Here is an 18,278-nt window from a genome sequence, read left to right on the forward strand (position 1 = left end):
AGATTCATTACAAGTATGGTGGAGTGGGAACAAATTGGCAACAACAGAATTACTGCCAATGTTCCCTCTCTGCCATACTACGAGTGTGGCCCTAGAATCGAGGATTTACCTCAAGCATCATGCTGGACGTTAATCCTCCTACTCTCCGCCGAACAATCAGCAAAGTCGGCAGAATTACCACTACGGTAATGCTGCCAAAAAACCCTGTTTGAGTCCTATAAGAGCCGGCAGTATACCGGCAAATGTAGTAACCGTTTCCGGCACCCGGTCTAGCAGCATTGCTGCCGGATTACAGGTGCTGCAGTGATGGTGTAAATCCCCTTCATGAAGTCCCATAGGACTCTATGAGGGGATTTGCCATCATTACCGGCACTGGCATTACTGGTGCCGGTAATGAGGGCTTTCCTTTGCCAGTAGGGCACCTGGCTTACCTAATGCCTTGGTTAGTTAAATGCAATACAATTTTAGAACATCAAGGAACATGCAGATTCCTGTTTAGCAAGCCTGGACTACTGCAATGCACCAAGGGCAGCCCTTAGGTCATGACATTTATTTTCACTGTTGATTGATTGATTGATTGATTGTTTGTTTATTATGCGCTTATACACAAGTGTTTCAAAGTGCAACCATGCATGGGAGGGGAAGACATAGGGAACACAAGGCAAACAATCTTCCAAGGCATGGTACATTCAGATTATGCAGGTGAACAGAAACAGGAAGTGCATGTGGGGGTCAAGGGGCAACAAGGACCAAGAGCACCCAGTCCCATCAGAACCGGGGTTAAGTGCAGAGAAATACCACTCCCATGTGTCGTAAACGAAGTAGCAGTTCAAATAGGATGAAGTGGATTTTCCTTTCTCACAGATACCGGGGCAAGGAGGTCATCAATAAAAGAAAACGGATGCCCATTATCGAACAGGGAATTGGACACACAAGGCTTTTCGGGGACAGTTCAAACTGTTCCTCTAACAAAAGATTTACCACTGACGATAGGGGTGCAACACATTGTAGTGCCATTATTGCATTTAAAGGACACACCCATCAACATACTAGGAAAATATTTGTTAAGCAAATTGAATGCCACATTCTCGTTTTTCAGAGAAAGGGATGGTGTGCACTACAGCTGGGATGTACCCAGCCAGAGTGGCAGTGTTGATACAAGCATACTATCAATACAGCATGTTAAGAGGGATACCTACACACGCCGAGGTGTTCTTGTATGGTGTGCAAGTACTGTTAGGATGGGTGTATTGTAGGGGTGTTGGAATCTAAGCGTGAAGTTTAATACTCTCCACAACAGGACTATATTGTGTAGAGAGCCAACGGCGATGGACATTTCCTCTGGGCAATCATAGGAACGTTGGCTCTCCTTAGGGAAGGGAAGGGATTGGGATAGAAGGGGTGGATTGTATGCTGTTGGGGTTAGGAGTTTAATTTAGGGGAGTTAATAAGGTGCGGAAGGGGAAAGGAGGGGTGGGATCTGCCTGTGGGAAGTGGTGGAGAAGAGTATAGGTGCAACTAAACGGGACATGTGTAATACTTAACTCCAATGGCAATAGTTAAAATCGTGTCTTATAATGTGAGAGGCATGAACACACCAGTTATGAGGAAGAAGTTAGAGAGATATGTGAAAGGGGAGAAACATGATATCCTAATGTACCAAGAGACCCACATCCGGAAAATGGATAAAGGGAAACTTAGGCTAAAAGGCTACTCCAATCTATATCAGGCTAATGTGGTAGACAAAATGGCAGAGGTGTTAATTACAATAGGTGATAGAATAAGGGTACAAGTCCTGGACACAAGGATGGATGCGGGAGGGAGATCGATCTTTCTTAACATAACACTTGGGCCCCGGACTTACACATTGGCAAATAAGGGAAAGGACGGATTCTTAAGAGGGGCGCTTTCACGATTTGCCATAGAAAGTTCATATTAGATAGCCCTGCCACCTTTGCATAAGCGTTGCCAATGTGAGAACATACCTACTTATTTTACATTCGTGATAGGAATAATGAAAGTCACAGGGGTGTGGTGGTGCTCTCCTTGTGGGCTAAGCATGTAAAGAATGTCTACTTTGTAAATAAGAGAATCTAAGATACAGACGCGACATGGTGGCAAAGCAATGCCGTAGGCTTCTCACTATGGACTACCTTCAAAGCTAAATACCTACTTAGGAATATTAAGGCACATGTGGACTGCTAGTGGACAGGGCATGGAGGACTTCTGAAATTAGATTCTGTCAAATTAGAAATGCAGCAGAACATCATCTTCCTTATTGACAATTCACACCTCGAAAGATTACACACAAGGCAGTCCACTTCAGGAGACATGACAAGCAAAACATTTTCTAGATTTAAAGTTCGGTTTCTGTTAAGCATTCAACTTCTACTTTCCAGGAATCCTATCCTGTCCAAAAACGTGTTTCACAAAGGCAACTCAAGCCCTAATCATCCAGGGACCGATTTGTATAACTCTCATTACCTAGTCTTTCCGCTAAAAATCTCAATGTGCTGAGGATGGTACAGAGTGCCAATGCTATGGAAATCAAAAGAGGAAAAGGCTCAGACAAAGGGTTTCTATTAAAACAAAAGAAAACGTTCCCTGCTGCCAGTCATCAGTCGATGGCCACACTCTAAAGCATGGGGACTCACTAGCAGTACAAGCGTAGCGCACCATGGGAGGATAGCAGCATACCTAATGAATATACAAATGCCCTCCCATGATGATCCATCAAATGCAAATTTACCTCATGAATATTTATTGCAGGGATGCGGAAAGCATGACTGGAATCGGTCCTTGAGGACATTCAACGTGTAGCCTTGCTTGGAAACAATACGGTATAGCACACACACACACCGCTTTACTGATCTGTCTCACCCAACATTTGAGTTAGAGTCCTTACATCCATGCAGATCCGAACACCAGAAACACTGTATGTATCAGAGGCCGTATGAGCAGGTCTAGCACTCTCCGATAGCACATTGATTCTATCACACAACCTTGTGCCGGGCAGAGAAACAGCCCACTGGACATATAACATCTCTTGCATCTGAGACCAGAGCAGATCGGCATTTAAGATGGGTCCTTGGTATAATACTAAGTGTGGTAGTGCTTTTGGAGCCTAAACTTATCATTTGATGTCATGGTTGAAATGTCTTATCAAGATTGTTTACCAAATGCAAATGATTAAAGTAAGGTGTTCCCAAACATTCCTATGAAACTCAAATGGATGAACTGTGCCTCTGAAGTCCATAATCCTTAAACATTGCTGTTATCAACAATCTCAAGCCCTCCCATATATGATATGATATGATATGATATGGCATTTATAACACGCCTATACACAAGTGATCCCTCGCATGACCTACTTTGGAAACACTCAATGCACACAGTTTCCATCGATGCAGTTGACATGCTGACAGTGCCATATTACGGGCAGATGGCTGCTTTATACATAGCATATCAACTGAACAGTAGTTGTCTCTGGCCAACTGCATCTTGCATTCAAAGTCCCCAGGGTAAACTCGGTCAGGATTTATCTCCTCCCACTCTAGAAAGAGGACACCAAAGTAAGACAGTTATTGATTTCAAGAACAATGAACAAAATAAGCTGCAGCTGGGGTCCTCATTTCATATTCATTTTCAAACACTTTAAGTTGTGTTATGTTACCTGACAGGATAATCTGTAGATGCCTGGTGGCATCCACCATGGAGGCTGGGGACTGCCTAGTCTGGTAGGCAGGCAGTGTGGGGAAAGAGCAATATCCAGAAGAGAAACATGAAAAACGCTCTGACCAAGGGCAGGGCAAGACTTCCAACACTGCGACAAAAGGAAGGCCACCCGTGGATTAACGTGGTACAAGGACAGTGCAGAGCACTGGAAGTGGAAGGCAGAAAAGGAACGACAGTAGAGTACTGGAGCATTGCTAAGAAGCAGGGAAGGCAAGAAGGCGAGAAGGGAGCAGAAGAACCAGCACAAGGGAAACAATACAGCAAGGAACAGGGAAACAATACAGCAAGGAACAAGAGTGTCACTATATCAGGCAGCACAACAGAAGCGACTGTGACTTCCAATTTACCTGGCATAGGTTTGAGAGTGAGCTATGGCCTTCACTGTTTTTGGTGGTTGAGGTAGCCATTTTGAATTTTGATTGTTTTATTAGGAAAATCTGACCGGCATTCCTAAAGAAGGGACAGCAATCCGAAACACGTTGAGAGATATTCTGAGGGCTATCTCAGAATACATGTCTGGACAACTATTGAATCCCTATGAAGATATTTAAGAGCAATATCTTAGAAATTGAATCTTCTGATTACTGTGGTTATACGATGTAAAAATGTGATACGAATAGAACAATCTTCTCTTAGTGATGTACAAAGCTGTTTAACCTATTGGCGAGGTTGAGAACAAACCATGGTTGACTCTATACATTTTGGTTTATGCAATCTGAGAGCAAAGTGACTTAACTTTGACAGTGGGAATGAAGAAAGAAATATTGAAATTACACATATGTTGAACTATTATTGCATTAATACATATGAATATGGTATAAAACAATTGAGGAATTCTTAGGAAGGGCATACATACCCGTACGTTTTTTGTTATGAAAGAGGAATTTAAGTGTGGTTGTTTCAATTGAGGTCAGTTAAGCGTGACTGACATATTCTACATGGATCAGAACATTCTTTAGATTTATTTTCTGAAGTGTGATCCAGCACATCAATAATCTATACAGAACAAGCGTGCACCCCCAGAATTATTTTTGTTGACTTTCTTTCACTTTCCCTATGACAGAAAACCAGAAGGTGTGCCATGTGCATGCAGGAACACCAAACAGTGTTCTCTCGCACCGGCTCCTCATCAGCGTGACGGATTGCCAATTGGCGAGGGTGTAGAAGGCATTACGTTTTGGATTTTTCTTAAATTATTAAAATGATACAGGTAATTCCATCTCTGAAAGGGGAACCTGTCAATCAGATTCCCCTTTCATAAACTCCATGACAAAAGCATAGTGTTCACCTGTGCCCTTCTGCATCAGTATCCCGATCTGCAGCGCCCGCTCGCAAATGGCACAGAGTAGGGTCAGAGGTCACAGGTGCCCATTTGACAGCTGGAAAGACAGCCAAGTCTCTGCAGCACAGGGGCTGTATGTAAGATATGAAACCCAGTTCTAGAAATGACACAGGTAGTATAGCACGGTGCCAACGTAGGATGCAGAGTGACACAGGTTTGAATCCCAGGTCTGTGCTTAGAAACCTCTTCGGTATTAAGCAGGTTACAAAAAAGATTTGAATAATATAATTATAATAAAATAACTCTGAATATTTTGTCTTGGTGGCACGTACAACTTTAAATATAAGCCATACCTGAGTTTAGGAATGGTGCCCAACATCTCTCATGGTTATCTAAGCCATATCAATTTGAAATCACACCTATGTCAGCTCTGTGAGCCCAGTAGACCTGTGGAAGGTTTTTTTGCATTCTCTCCTAGTCAGGCTGTCTTTCATGCTACTATCAAGACAGTAACTTTGGGGTTTGCCTATCTTTGTTCATTTTTGAGGGCGGGTAACACCAGCCATCGAACTGACCCTGGACCTGTTTATCTGTTTAGACCAATACGTCTTGTGAAATAATAAAATGGTTACTATCTAGTAACAGACCTTTTGACTGTGCAATGGCAGGAAGTCTCTGATCTGAGAAAACAAATTATTTGACATTGATTGTTAACAGTTAGAATCCATGAGTCACTTTAATGGTAACCCCCATCACATGAAATATAGTGGTTTTAATTGTTTTGATGTTTTTCACTGAAGATTTTATTTGTCCAAATATGTGAATAAAGTTGATATATTTGTAGATATTAATGTATTGGCAGAAGTGGTGTTTGACAAATTGTGGAGCAGAACAGGCAACTGGAGGGCTACTCCCATTAGGAGCATTTTATGTGTTCAATTTCACTTGGATTGTCTTGATGTGGGCGTAAGAAGGAGTAATGGAGGAGACAGAGCAGAGGTGGGGCCACCATAAGTGGTGATGCCTACCTCCAAACTAGGCGGAAGCCTGACCCTTGGCAGGTGGAAGACAATGGCTCCTTTACGGTTAAGCCCACTGGCTGGGCACAGAGAGTCACAAGCATCGTGTCAGCGTAGTCTTCTTCCCACCACCAGATGCCATGAGTACTGCTTGCCTAGCACAGGCAAAGGTCAAACCTACTGGACAGATGGAATGAAAATCCAGCACAATGCTTCCGAGCAACGTCCAATGTATTGAACGATTAAAGTTCAATGGCTCATCAAAATTCAATTCGATTGTAGCTATCCAAAGAAATTAGAACACGAGCATCAACTGCAATGTGAAGCAGAATATGTGTTGTACAGGACCCAATATAGTCTTAATATCATATGCCTAACCATCAATGGACGTATGCACATTTTGTGACACTGCTTTGGCATCTGGCAATGACTCTTGAAGATAGAGTGCTAGACGCCTTCTTTTATGGTGTAGATTGCCAAGCCTGATGTTGCCTTTTCACTGCTTTGCCTGGCATCAACATAATGTTAAAGAAGCCCTGGGTCCGTTAAGGAGTACGTGGAGTACAGGTCCTTAGGCTAGCTCAGCGTATTAAGCACTTGCTTGGAGAACTCTGTGCTCGCTGTGGACACAGGTTTGAATCCCAGCAGGGTCGATTCAATCTGTCATACTTTAATAGTTAACTCCTTAAGTGCTAAGGATGAGTTTGCTCGTCCTATTTGCATAGACTTGCATAGAGCTCAGCATTTAAGTGGTTAATAAACTGAGAATCATGGCGTTGGCTAATGATAACAACTATCATTACTGTGCTTAGCAGCAGGAGCAAATTGGAATGAGTACTATAAAAAGGTAATATTATTAATAGATTATAGCACAGGTGCAATGTGCTGGTCTTGCAAGCAAGACCACGCAGAGCAGCAGAGGTTCGAATCCCAGATCTGCGCTTAGAAACCAAACTCAGGTATGGTAATAGGCTTGTTATATAAAAAAAAGAAAAAGAAATCATCATGTTCTGATTTATTTAATGATTAAATAGTTAAGCATATTTACTCGCATGCCTACTTATTGATCAGTCATGTACGATTCTGGCGGTTAGGTCTACGTGAGTCGTTTAGTGACTCGTTCCAATGATTGGCTGCCTCTTCTTCTTCTAGGTTGCCTTCACCTTTCTGTTTGACTTGGAGGCTCTTCTGAAGATCTGGTGTCTGGGATTCACTGGCTACATCAGCTCATCGCTTCACAAGTTTGAGCTCCTGCTGGTCGTCGGAACAACCCTACACATTTATCCCGATCTCTACCACTCCCAGTTCACCTACTTCCAGGTACTGTGCCGGGACTGTCAAAATGTCCTGCGTTACTTGGGATGTACTGTAAGGTGGTCACTGGTAACATGAAACTCTAACTGTAACAGACATGTTTCAGAATGTTTTATTAGCTGGACTTTTACAATAAGACCTGGAATGCTGATTTGTGTTTTTTTTTAAATATTTATTTATTGTTCTGGGGCTAGTGCCTGCCATTGGACAATATATATGGTCAATTACTCAAATACTGATACTTTTTACAAGTTTATTACACATTTTTTTAAAAAAAGACTGACCTAATCATAAAATAGCATACTCAACATATGTCATGATATCATCTTCCATAATCTTTACTTCAGGATACAAAAAGGCAGGTGGGATGTATGCCCCCACAGGTAAAGGGCCAACTAGGTCAATAAGTGCCTAACTGAAGGACTGCCACTGAACAAAAAGCTATATATATATATATATATATATATATATATATATATATATATATATATATATATACATGTATTAGGAAAGTTCATTTGAACCAAGTCACACATTCCACAACGCCACCTAGTAGCCATCACTGGAAGTTCACCTCCAGTTCTGATCCACAACAGCAAGGCATTGGGGTTATGCAAATTAACTTCCAATGATGGCTACTAGGTGGCGTTGTGGAATGTTTGACTTGGCTCAAATGGACTTTCCTACTTTTACATTTCAGGTGAAAGGGTTTTTTCAAAACCTTTTCAACCCAACATAACTTTCTTGGTGTCATATATAATTCCCAGTAATAATTACACAGGTACGCCTGTGCAAGGACCTGAACTGACCTATGCAAAGTGACATTTTGACCCGCCTTTTGTTGGCAATAGGGCCTGGTTTGCTGATTGAACTGCTAGTCTGATTCACACCTGCTGCCGGCTCCTGATGTGGGTGCCTAGTATCGGGCCCCAGATCAGGAGACAATGGTTTGGCATCACCCATGGCAAAATCAGCCTGCAATTTCAAGAAAATATGGGCGAGTCGATTCCTAATTTCAGTATCAGGCACAGAGTTTGATGGCAATTAATTTACTCCCGTACCATAATGACTCACACAGAAAGGTAGATATTTTAGTGCTGATATTTTCCTGAAGGATTCTCCTCACAATGTTCTTTATTCAACATCTCCACTAGACCTCATATGATGTCATGCTCTATCCATTTCCCTCTACAATAATTTATTTTTCTACAAAAAGATCACCTTGTCTTTCATCTTACTTATTCGTGGTAAAATACTATCTTCACACATTGTTTCGTTTTTAGTTGCGGCTGAACGAGCTATGGATCTCTTGCAGATCTATTGCATACTAATATTTCATGGAATGTGCTGTCAACCAGCAGCTCAGCAGACCATAAAGTGTTTCTGATTGGTCTATTGCATCATGGTTTTCCCTTCTGACTTCACCATATATTCTTGGCTTTCTAATTGGTTCATGAACTTTGCACGGTGTGTGCACCTACATGCGGCTAGAGTACCTTTTCTTTTCATTTTGGCGAGAGATGAGGCGGAGGGCAGGCTGATGCAAGATTGATTTGGATACAGCAACACCAGTTGTGGCAGGGGCAAATGTCTGTCACACTGAAAGCCGCTGCTTTTCATCCCGTTTCGGCCCGGACCACCACAGCGACCGCCTGGGGTGCCACATTAGCCCGCTTGCAACGCCAGCTCGGCGGAGTCTTTCAAACACCCCCCCCCCCCGACCCTAGCTAGCTGGGTGGGTGAAGTTATGGCAGGCACCCTATTGCAATGAAATGTGTCCCAATCGCACGCTGCTGCTGGGCGCGGCAGCGGGAGAGTGGGGTGCTTTTGTTGGAATAGAGCATGCCGGTCAGACCAGTATGCGGCAGCAGCTCCGTGCTGGTTTGACAGCGGCGCTGCATTGAAGTACATAACACTCGGCATCTGCACTTAAATAGATCAAAAACGAATTTGGCGCCCCCCAAAGGGACCCCGAGTGGGGTTCACGGGGGAACGAGTGGGCATGCCAAGTGAGCACTTCCAGAGATAAGGCTAGGCCTGCTGCTATTAAAAGTCAATTTACACTGCTACTAGGGCTCAGTGTGCACAGGCAGTTCGATTGTGTGCGATCAAAAATCTTCTGCTGATTGGATGCAGACGCATTTGGCTGGCAGTAATGCTGCCCCCAAGATAGGGTATGGGTGGGATTGTTTTTTATTACCTGAGGCTAATCTACATCTGCCTCTCCACAGGGCACTGGCCTGTATCCACACCTGCTCCAGCTGTGAGTCCTTTCACACTCTGACGCCAACCTGAGCAACTTTTAATGCGAGTCTAGGGCAGGGGTGGACTGGGCACCAAAAGAGGCTCTGGAAATAATGTTCAAAGTGGACCCACATTACACATTTTCGGGCAGTCCAATCCTTTTCCTATGAGAAAATGTGGAAATAAAATAGGTTACCACACAAAAGAGGTCCAGGGTGCAGAGGCCCACCGGGAAATGTCAAGAGTTCCATATAGGGCGGTCCATCCATGGCCTAGGGCCGGGGCACTCAGTAAAACTATTATGTTAGCTAGAAGGACCTGTCCCCGGAAGCCGTCTGCCTAGGACAGGGTACCTGGCAGACTGTGTTGACCCTGTCAGTGTATGCATCTATTAATGTGTGTAATAAAGCACAGGCCTAACATGAAAGCATAGGAGCAATGTACAGGGTGGCAGTGATATAATACAACACAGAGCTTTGGTGAAGTGGACTCTGTGGGTGACACTCAGAGGTACAATAGCTGATTACTCTGGTGCTACGTCACTAGCCGAGGAAATGTTAAAACAGTAAGGTTACACTGAAATGTACGTGTTGGAGCCATGCAGATGTCTGTTGGGAGGGGCAGCGCGTAATGGGAGAACGTCTGTTTTCTCTTGGCAACATTTGTTGGTTTCCAATGTCTATATGATATGGCTTCTGGAATTGTGCTGACCCCTGAAAAATTGTTAGCTATGTATCTAGGAAATGTGGAACATGGGAGGATAGCTCCGGGGCAACGTGCTCGCCTTGGAAGCAAGACGACAAGGAGCAACACAGGTTCGATCCCCGGGTCCGCGCGCCTTATAAATAACTTTTCACATCACAGGAGACAGCCTTAAATGTAATGCAGGCTGTTATCAACAGCCAGTGTCGCTCCCTGAGCATTTAAGTGTGTGTGTATGTATCTATGCATGGGATTTACAAGCGGAATGGAAATGGAAAGATGGAAGGCGCTATCGAGGGGAAGAACTAGTGTTGGGTGATCAGAGAATTGTGAGACGTTCTTTGAAGAGCAGGGTCTTCAGGTCCTTCCTGAAGTGCCGTTTAAGGGGCAGGGGGCGCGGGGTGGGAGGGGGCAGATCTTTGGTAACTTGTTCCAGAAACAGGGTGCATAGCAGAAGCAAATACCTGTTTCTTTTTTTTCCAGCTTGCACTTCTTTCGTTGTAGTCTGATGAAGTTGTGGCTTGTGGTGTGCGTTGGCCTCTGCACGGGGTGAGATTCTGGGCCAGGTAGAGTGGTGCTTTGTCTATGGCTGCTCTGTAGGCGGTGCAGGCTGTCTTGGACATGATCTTTGCTTGAAGGGGCACCTGGTACAACTCCTTAAGGATGAGGATGATATGAGCAAATTCTCTGAGGCAGGTGAAAATGCATTCTGCAGCATGTTCGGTGGATTTCAGAGGGTTCAAGGCAGAACCTCGAAGCACTGCGAGTAGGTTGTTGCCACCATCCATGTGGACAATCATAAGGGCTTCGACAACTGTTCTGAAAGTCAGGGCAAGGAAGAAAGACTTGAATTTGCAGAGGAGCGCATGCTGGTATAATGCTGTTTGGCTCTTCTTGGCAGGGTCGGTTTTTAATGTCACAAATGATGGTAAAGCCAACATATGTTGCACCGTGTGAGAATAGAGACATTCATTGTAAAGCTTCATACCTTTGAGCATGGGTATGACAGCTTTGGATTTTTTGATGTGAGCGAATAGCCTTGCTGCAGAATGTTGTACTGCTGTGCGTGGTGCAACAGCGGTAGCCCTGACACCCAACATTAGTATGTTCGTCCTGTGTAGGTGTCACAGTCCTAGAGACTTTCATTGGTCCTGAAGACAGTGGTTGGTAGAAAGGGTTTTATGCTGAATAGGAGCAAAAGTTGATTCCTGGCGTGTGGGTCTTTTTGGTGATATGCTGCTTGAATCATAGGTTGCAGTTGATGGTAAACATCAAAGATTGTTTGCTCTGGGTTAGCTTTGCAAGAACCCATTAGTATGAATGACAGATAGCCATCATTGAATCAGGGGTTGTTCAGCTTGCTTGCAGAGGAGCACGACATCAGTCTGTTTTCAGATGAGATTCAGGTGTGTGCTTCTCAGCCATGCTTGATTAGTGCTAGGCACGATTTTTGCTGGGAGATCTGTTCTATATGGTTGAATTGTAGATACTCAGTGCTGTCAGTGTATTTGTGTATTGATACGTCACAGTCCTCCAGGAGAGCACTTAGAGGCTCCAATTAGAGATGAAATGTAATCGGTAACAAGATAGACCATTGTGCAGCAGCGCACATAACTGTCTAGTGTTACTATTTGAATTCTCTGGTTTAGTTTAGTTTGTTTATTTGTATAGCGTAGCGGAACCCTGGGGTAACTGAACGCTTTATCATTAGGATCAGCAGTAGTTACAGAAGGTTGCACATACAGTGAGAGAGCAGATGAAACTATACAACGGATAGTGTGAGGGACGGGGTTACAAGGTGGTCCTTGACGAGGCATAAATTAGATACAGAGTACATGGTCACATCTTTGATACAAAGGAAATATTAGATGCTGTATAACTGGAAGCTAGGTGGCAAACCACTTACATACAGAGTTAGTTAACACCATGCATGTCACAAGAAGTGTGTGTGTGTTGTTGACAATCTCAGATGCTACAGAAAAGTGGCACAGGGCAAGGAGATATGAATCCCCTCTGTGCATGATGTGCAACGCAAGTTTGAAAAGCTGTATGGTTACTGTTTCGGTGCTGCATCTGGGTGCAAATCCAGATGTATAGACCGGTACCAGCCTGCATTGTTCTCTTGATGCTGCAATTGTAGGCCACAGGTTTTGCAATGATCCTCTTTCTCTAGAAATCAAAGGCTGGTGGTTTTATTTTTTAAATGTATTTTATATATTTATATACAGCAAGATACAATGCACTTTTGATCCTAAAAGAACGAGAAGCAGTGAACAATGCATGGGTGTACTTACCAAGATAAGAACAACCAACATTACACATTTTCAAGTGCAGGTAGGCAGTATGTCCAGCTAGGTTAGGGATGCAACCATGATGTATGAAGTGCTAGAGTGGAGGCAGAGAGAGTGAGGGACAGGGGCAGGTTAGAGGCAAGAGAAAAATGTTAACTAGAAGCCAGATGGGAGTTAGGTCAATAGGGTAACTCAGAGGTGTGAAGGTAGGATTCTAGTTTGGTTTTGAACAAATCGGTGTGTGGACTGTTTCTGAGAATTCCATGCAAGTGGAGCAAGAGGAGAAAAAGAGTGGACACCGTGGGAAGCTCAGGAAAGGCAAGGTAGTCAAGGAGGCAGAGCAGCGATTATGAGAAGGCTTGTAGAGTTGGATAGAGGAGGATACAAACAGTGATGTTGTTCAGTGGATAGATTTGGAACCAGGAGAAGACATTTAATCTGGCCCTATTTTGCATCGTCAGCCATCCAACTGATGAAGGTGTGAGGAAGTAGGTGTGAAGTGACAGCGTTCAAAAGAGAGTTCTGGTAGCAAAGTTAATGATGAATAGTAGGAGTAGTTATGCTTTTAAGATTAAATATTTTAAGGATCAGTCATATTAAGCTGTTTGGTGAGATGAGGGAAAGCTCTTCTTTGTCATTAACTCATTGACAATTGGAAGGGGGATTGATTTAATGATGGTGTCCAGTTTGAGGGTCATGGGGATGCTGGATATTTTAGTGTTCGGGATAGGCCCGAATTTTGAGCATACATGTACTTTCTTTGAAAGGGTCTGTTGGGCGGAGCATGTTAATGGCAGCCTACACATTGATATGCATCCTTACACAGGGTGTTCTTTACTTTATTCAGAAAATTCTTGTTTATTGAATTGCATTTCTAATTGATTGTGGAAATGGTTGTGTGTGTGTCTCTGTGTATGTGTGTGTATTTCGTGTGTGTATGTGTGTACACACCTATCAGCCTTGTCTGATTGTGTGTGTGTGCCTTTCATCCTTATTTTGTTGTCATCCATATCTGTGTGTGCTGCTGTTATCTGTGTTTGTGTGTGTGTGTGTGTGTGTGTGTGTATGTATGCGCGCGCACGCGCCTGTCATTCCCTTTCAGTGTGCACCTGCCGTAATGTCTCAGTGTGTTTGGGTGCCTTTCTAATTATGCTTGTGCGTGACTGTCATCTATGTGTGTGTGCATCTCTCATCCCTTCTGAACCTGTCGCTCCTGTGTGTGTGTATGCGTGTGGGGAAGAGTGTGTGTGTGCCTCTGCCATTTCTATCCAGATATGGGCACCTGTTATCCATGTCTCTGTGTCTGTGCATGTGTGTAGAGCAGTTAAGCCCACCAATGCATACATACTTGTATGGCAATGTGAGCGAGATTTGCCATTGCATGAATGACAATTCTTCTTAAATGTACAGTTCCAAAGTTGTTAATAGCATTGCCTTTAATTTATATCACCCCGTCAGAAACAAACACACATCATGAATGATAACTTTGATTTTCGCTATATGCAGGGATTATTATTGAGCACATATAAACATGTTTACTATTTTAAGAACTTTTGGGTGGTTGGGATGCACTGAGTGAGAGTGTACACTATCACATGGGCTACACATATTTTTCTAAAAAGAATTACTTTTGTTTTATACAGTTGTATAGCTGGTATTAGGGAAAATTGTCCACATTGTGAGTTCACCCTTTGTACTTGGGTTGCCAAGGTTAATACCTTTAGTCTCTAGTTTAGGATAAATAATTTCTTTGTAAACATCCCAGCAATATAAAATCCCACATAAATAATTGAAGAAAGAACATCAAAGCAAGATAGATTAATTTTCCATGTGAAATTGTTATTCTGGTTGGATGAAGATATTATTAGCACCTTTGTCTGTCTCTAGGTCATTTTTGTTAGCGCAGTTGTCAAGGACTGTTTAATGGTGCTGTAATTCAATGAGGGTAAAATCCATAGGCAAAATATAGTCAGCATAAACCAACCAGCCAAGCAGTGTGTCTCCTAATTTTGGGGGGAATGCTCTAATATCTTTGAAGGCCCCCCCAATATCGGTTATAAATAAATGAAATAATATTTTGATGCCAACAATCAGCCTTGTTTTCGGTCTCTAGAGGTTGAGATGAGAGATGACATTTGGTCATCAGTATTCAATCTGACTTGAATTGTTTTTTCTGTGTACAACTGCCTTAAGATGTCAATACAAAATAGGGGACATCCCCATTTTTCTAAGTTAGGTACAGTAATGATCGATTGACACAGTCGAAGGCCATTGCAAAGTGTAGAAATGATTAGTAGATTGGTTGGCATATCCTATCATTCTAGACTGTAGTAAGTGCACAGTAAAGCCCTTTCAAAGATGTACCCACACCCTTCATGAAGCCTGATGGATGGACATTGTAATTTGTTGAAGCATTAGCTGACCTATCCAGTTTCATTACAATAAAGCAAAGCTTGGGTTGTCCATAAGCGCGATTGGCCAATAATTGGAAGATAAAGATCTATTGTCCTTTTTATAAATAGGAATAACACAGTGTTCCAAGAGGGAGGGATGGTACAACACGATATTATATTGTTGAATAGCCAAATTAGGAATGTCAACCATAAGTATGAAGTATCTTTAAGGATAAAATTAGCCAAGCCACCCAGACTCGAGCTCAAGATCTTTTGCAGTTGTTAATTAGGTCAGTTATATCATCAATGTCATATTCGAGCTCCCAAGGTGGGTCTTCCCAGCTATTTGGTTGATAGGTGTTAATAGGGGCTGAAGATTATGTCTGATGTAAGGGATCTAGCCACTGCTTATCAGGAATATGGTTTATTTGGTGATCTGCTTGCGTATCAGCTTTTTGATTAATGAATCTCCAAAACGTAGAGGTATTCCTAGTCATTAGGGTAGACAACATGGCTTCAGAGTCCTTTTGAACCAAGCAGTTCGTATAGCTACCAAGCCAATTTATAAATGATAATTTCAATGTGGCCCTTATATATAGTAGTTCAGCACAGAGTTGGATACCTAGTGCCAATATATCACGTCATAACTCTCTTTTTTGACTATTCATTGGAGTCAAATATATGTTTAATAATAAATCCTGATCTACGGGACACATTGATCAGGTTTTAAAGGTCTACAAACACGCCAGCATAGTTTTCTAGTTTTAAAAGTTTGTCAAGTTCATTGTCGGCAAAATCTCTGCATTCTTCAGCCACCAGTTTTTTAAATCTTGTTTTAGAACAAATGTTCAAATGAAGTCTATTTACAGCCAAATCGCTCTCTAAATTAATGGTGAATTTGGTTCTATGGACTCGTTCACATCTTATCTCCCATTCCATACAGAGAGCTGAATCATCACTCTTATTCAAAGGTAAAACCTTGAAAAAGGAACATTTGTCAAACGTAGCATAGGATGCAAGCATGTAATCTAATATAGAGGACAAAGCTTCTGAAACCCAAGTCTTTTTTGCAGGACCATCCCCCTTAATATTCTCATTTAGTTTTAGGAGACCCCAGGTCTTCAGCAGAAACAGCCAGTCTGATCTGCGAAGGATGGCAGTATCAGAACCATGGGAAGGTGGCTTGGCTACATTATCATCTGATTTCCAACAATAGGAATTCAAATTCCAACTATTAGAATGCTATCCAAAGATACTGCTATCCTGAAATAACATTGGCAATACTTTTAAAGAGCTCAAATTGGTCTATTCCTGTGGAGTTCCAATAGACATTTATTATTAGCATAAAGGTCGGATCACTATACATAGTCACATCCCAAGCTAGTTTGACTACCTGGACAAAAGGATTAGGGTCACACCAACTATATGTGTTTAATCCCATCCCATTTCTAACACCCACTAGGAGACCACCATATGGGCACCCCTTTCCTGGCTGCATTTAAAATAAGGGAATAGCCGTCTAATAATGGCCTACTTTTTACCAAACTTCCTGTAAAATACATATATCATAAAACACTGTAAATGTGTTACTTATTTGAAGTAAATGTGAACAACCCTGTGTATTCCAAAATACAATTTTCAAGGGAAAATGTCTAAAGATGTCAATCATGTAGAACCCCTTTTTAACGTGTAGGTTACAGGACTCTTGCTAACCACGACCAGTCATGCACATTCTTTATGTTTCCAACTGGATTGCAACCCTCATAAGTAACCTTTCAGTATTTTCACAACACATTTGTAAGGATGGTGTTGTTTTTCCTGACTATAAAGAAGAGCGATGACAATTTCTTCATGTATATAGTAGGATAGAATCTGGATGGTTTGGTTTTTCTGTTATGTCATTTCCCATTGATAAAAGAGTTGGAACTGCATTTAGAATAGCTTCATCAAAAATCGTGGATTTGATATGCAGAATACATAGTCTGTTCTAGTTTCATCCATACATTCTACTTGCTCTATATCACCATACACCAAAGATCTCAGGTAAGGAATAGTTCAGAATCGTAACACAACGTTTGCTCTTTTCAGTGTTGCTTTATCTGAAGGAGATTGCACTCTCTCTAGAACAAGGCGTATTGATGTTGCAGAAACTGATTGTTCTCTCAAAGGACAGACTATTGAGTTGTTATTATTCCTGAGGTGTACAGATGCCAACTTGTTCCTTTTTTGTTCCACAGTTAAGAACTCTGTGTTGATTGGCTCAGGCAATTCTCTACAATTATTGAGTTACTGCATTGTTTAACTCTTCCAAATACTCAGGCAAAGTTACTTCATAAGAATATGTCGATAAATTATGTACCCGAGCTATATCATCTTCCTGATTATTTGCATGTTGAGGATTGTTAGAAATGTCATCCATAAAAAGTGGCAATATGCCTTCTACTGTCGGTGCATCGTGGTCGATAGTATCAATAGAAGTTTCCTTTATTTATTTTCTTCTATTTTTTCTTAACTTATGACATTTTGCTATTTTCCTCTTTTGTTTGCGAGAGTTGTACATTTTGCAAACATTTTCTTGGTCCACAGTTATTAATTGGTGTTATTTTTAAAAAATATTTTGTTCTGTGGTTTAGAGGGCACCTTTAGTTTCCTTCTCTGGTAAAAAAAAATCAAGTAGTTTAAATTGTCAGTCTGGTAGGAGGTTTCCTTGGGCACTTCATAAACAGTTTCCAAAGGATCGCAATCAGGCTGAACATAATTTATAGGCGGGACCTCCACTATTAAGAAATCCTCTAGTTGAGTCTCCGGGCGAGGGTCACAAATGATTGGAGAATGTATAGCAGGTCTCTCATTGGGGAACTGATTAAAAGCCAATATTTACCCTTTTCGGAATGAGATTTTTGGAGTTTACTGTATTTAATACCAATTTTTGATCTTTACTATTATCATTTATGTTTTCATATCGTCTAACAAGGGAATTTAATACAAAGTAAAAAGCTACAATCAAAGATGGGCCAGTGGAAGTCGCTGATGACATACGTCATGCAGATGTGGGGAGAAGAGGGGGTGACAGGTGGAGATGCTCCATTTTCTCTAGAGTCAGATCGAAAAGAAGGTGGCAGTTGGTTTTCTAAAAGGACAGAATCATCAAGCCAAATATTTCCGTTACTTATTTCATGTTGGTGTGTTTGTATGGATTCACTTATGACCACAACAGCATCCGATTGAGAAATACGTAGATGATCCGCCAAATTTATAACAATTTCCTTGGAACCGTCTTTAGTAGAAGCCATTGATT

The 18,278-nt window shown here is 42.0% G+C and overlaps 1 protein-coding gene across 2 annotated transcripts in view; it reads left to right on the forward strand.

Moving 5' to 3' along the window:
- NALCN (sodium leak channel, non-selective) overlaps positions 1 to 18,278 on the forward strand; it is a 3,431,684-nt gene that overhangs the window by 1,795,498 nt on the left and 1,617,908 nt on the right. For both annotated transcript variants that reach the window (XM_069637002.1, XM_069637001.1), the window contains one exon: positions 7,189 to 7,356. In XM_069637002.1, coding sequence (XP_069493103.1) covers positions 7,189 to 7,356 — 168 coding nt within the window. The remainder of the gene's footprint in view (positions 1 to 7,188; positions 7,357 to 18,278) is intronic.

Source organism: Ambystoma mexicanum, chromosome 7p (genome assembly GCF_040938575.1).
Source record: "Ambystoma mexicanum isolate Mex_15411 chromosome 7p, UKY_AmexF1_1, whole genome shotgun sequence".
In the NCBI taxonomy this organism is placed as follows: domain Eukaryota; kingdom Metazoa; phylum Chordata; class Amphibia; order Caudata; family Ambystomatidae; genus Ambystoma; species Ambystoma mexicanum.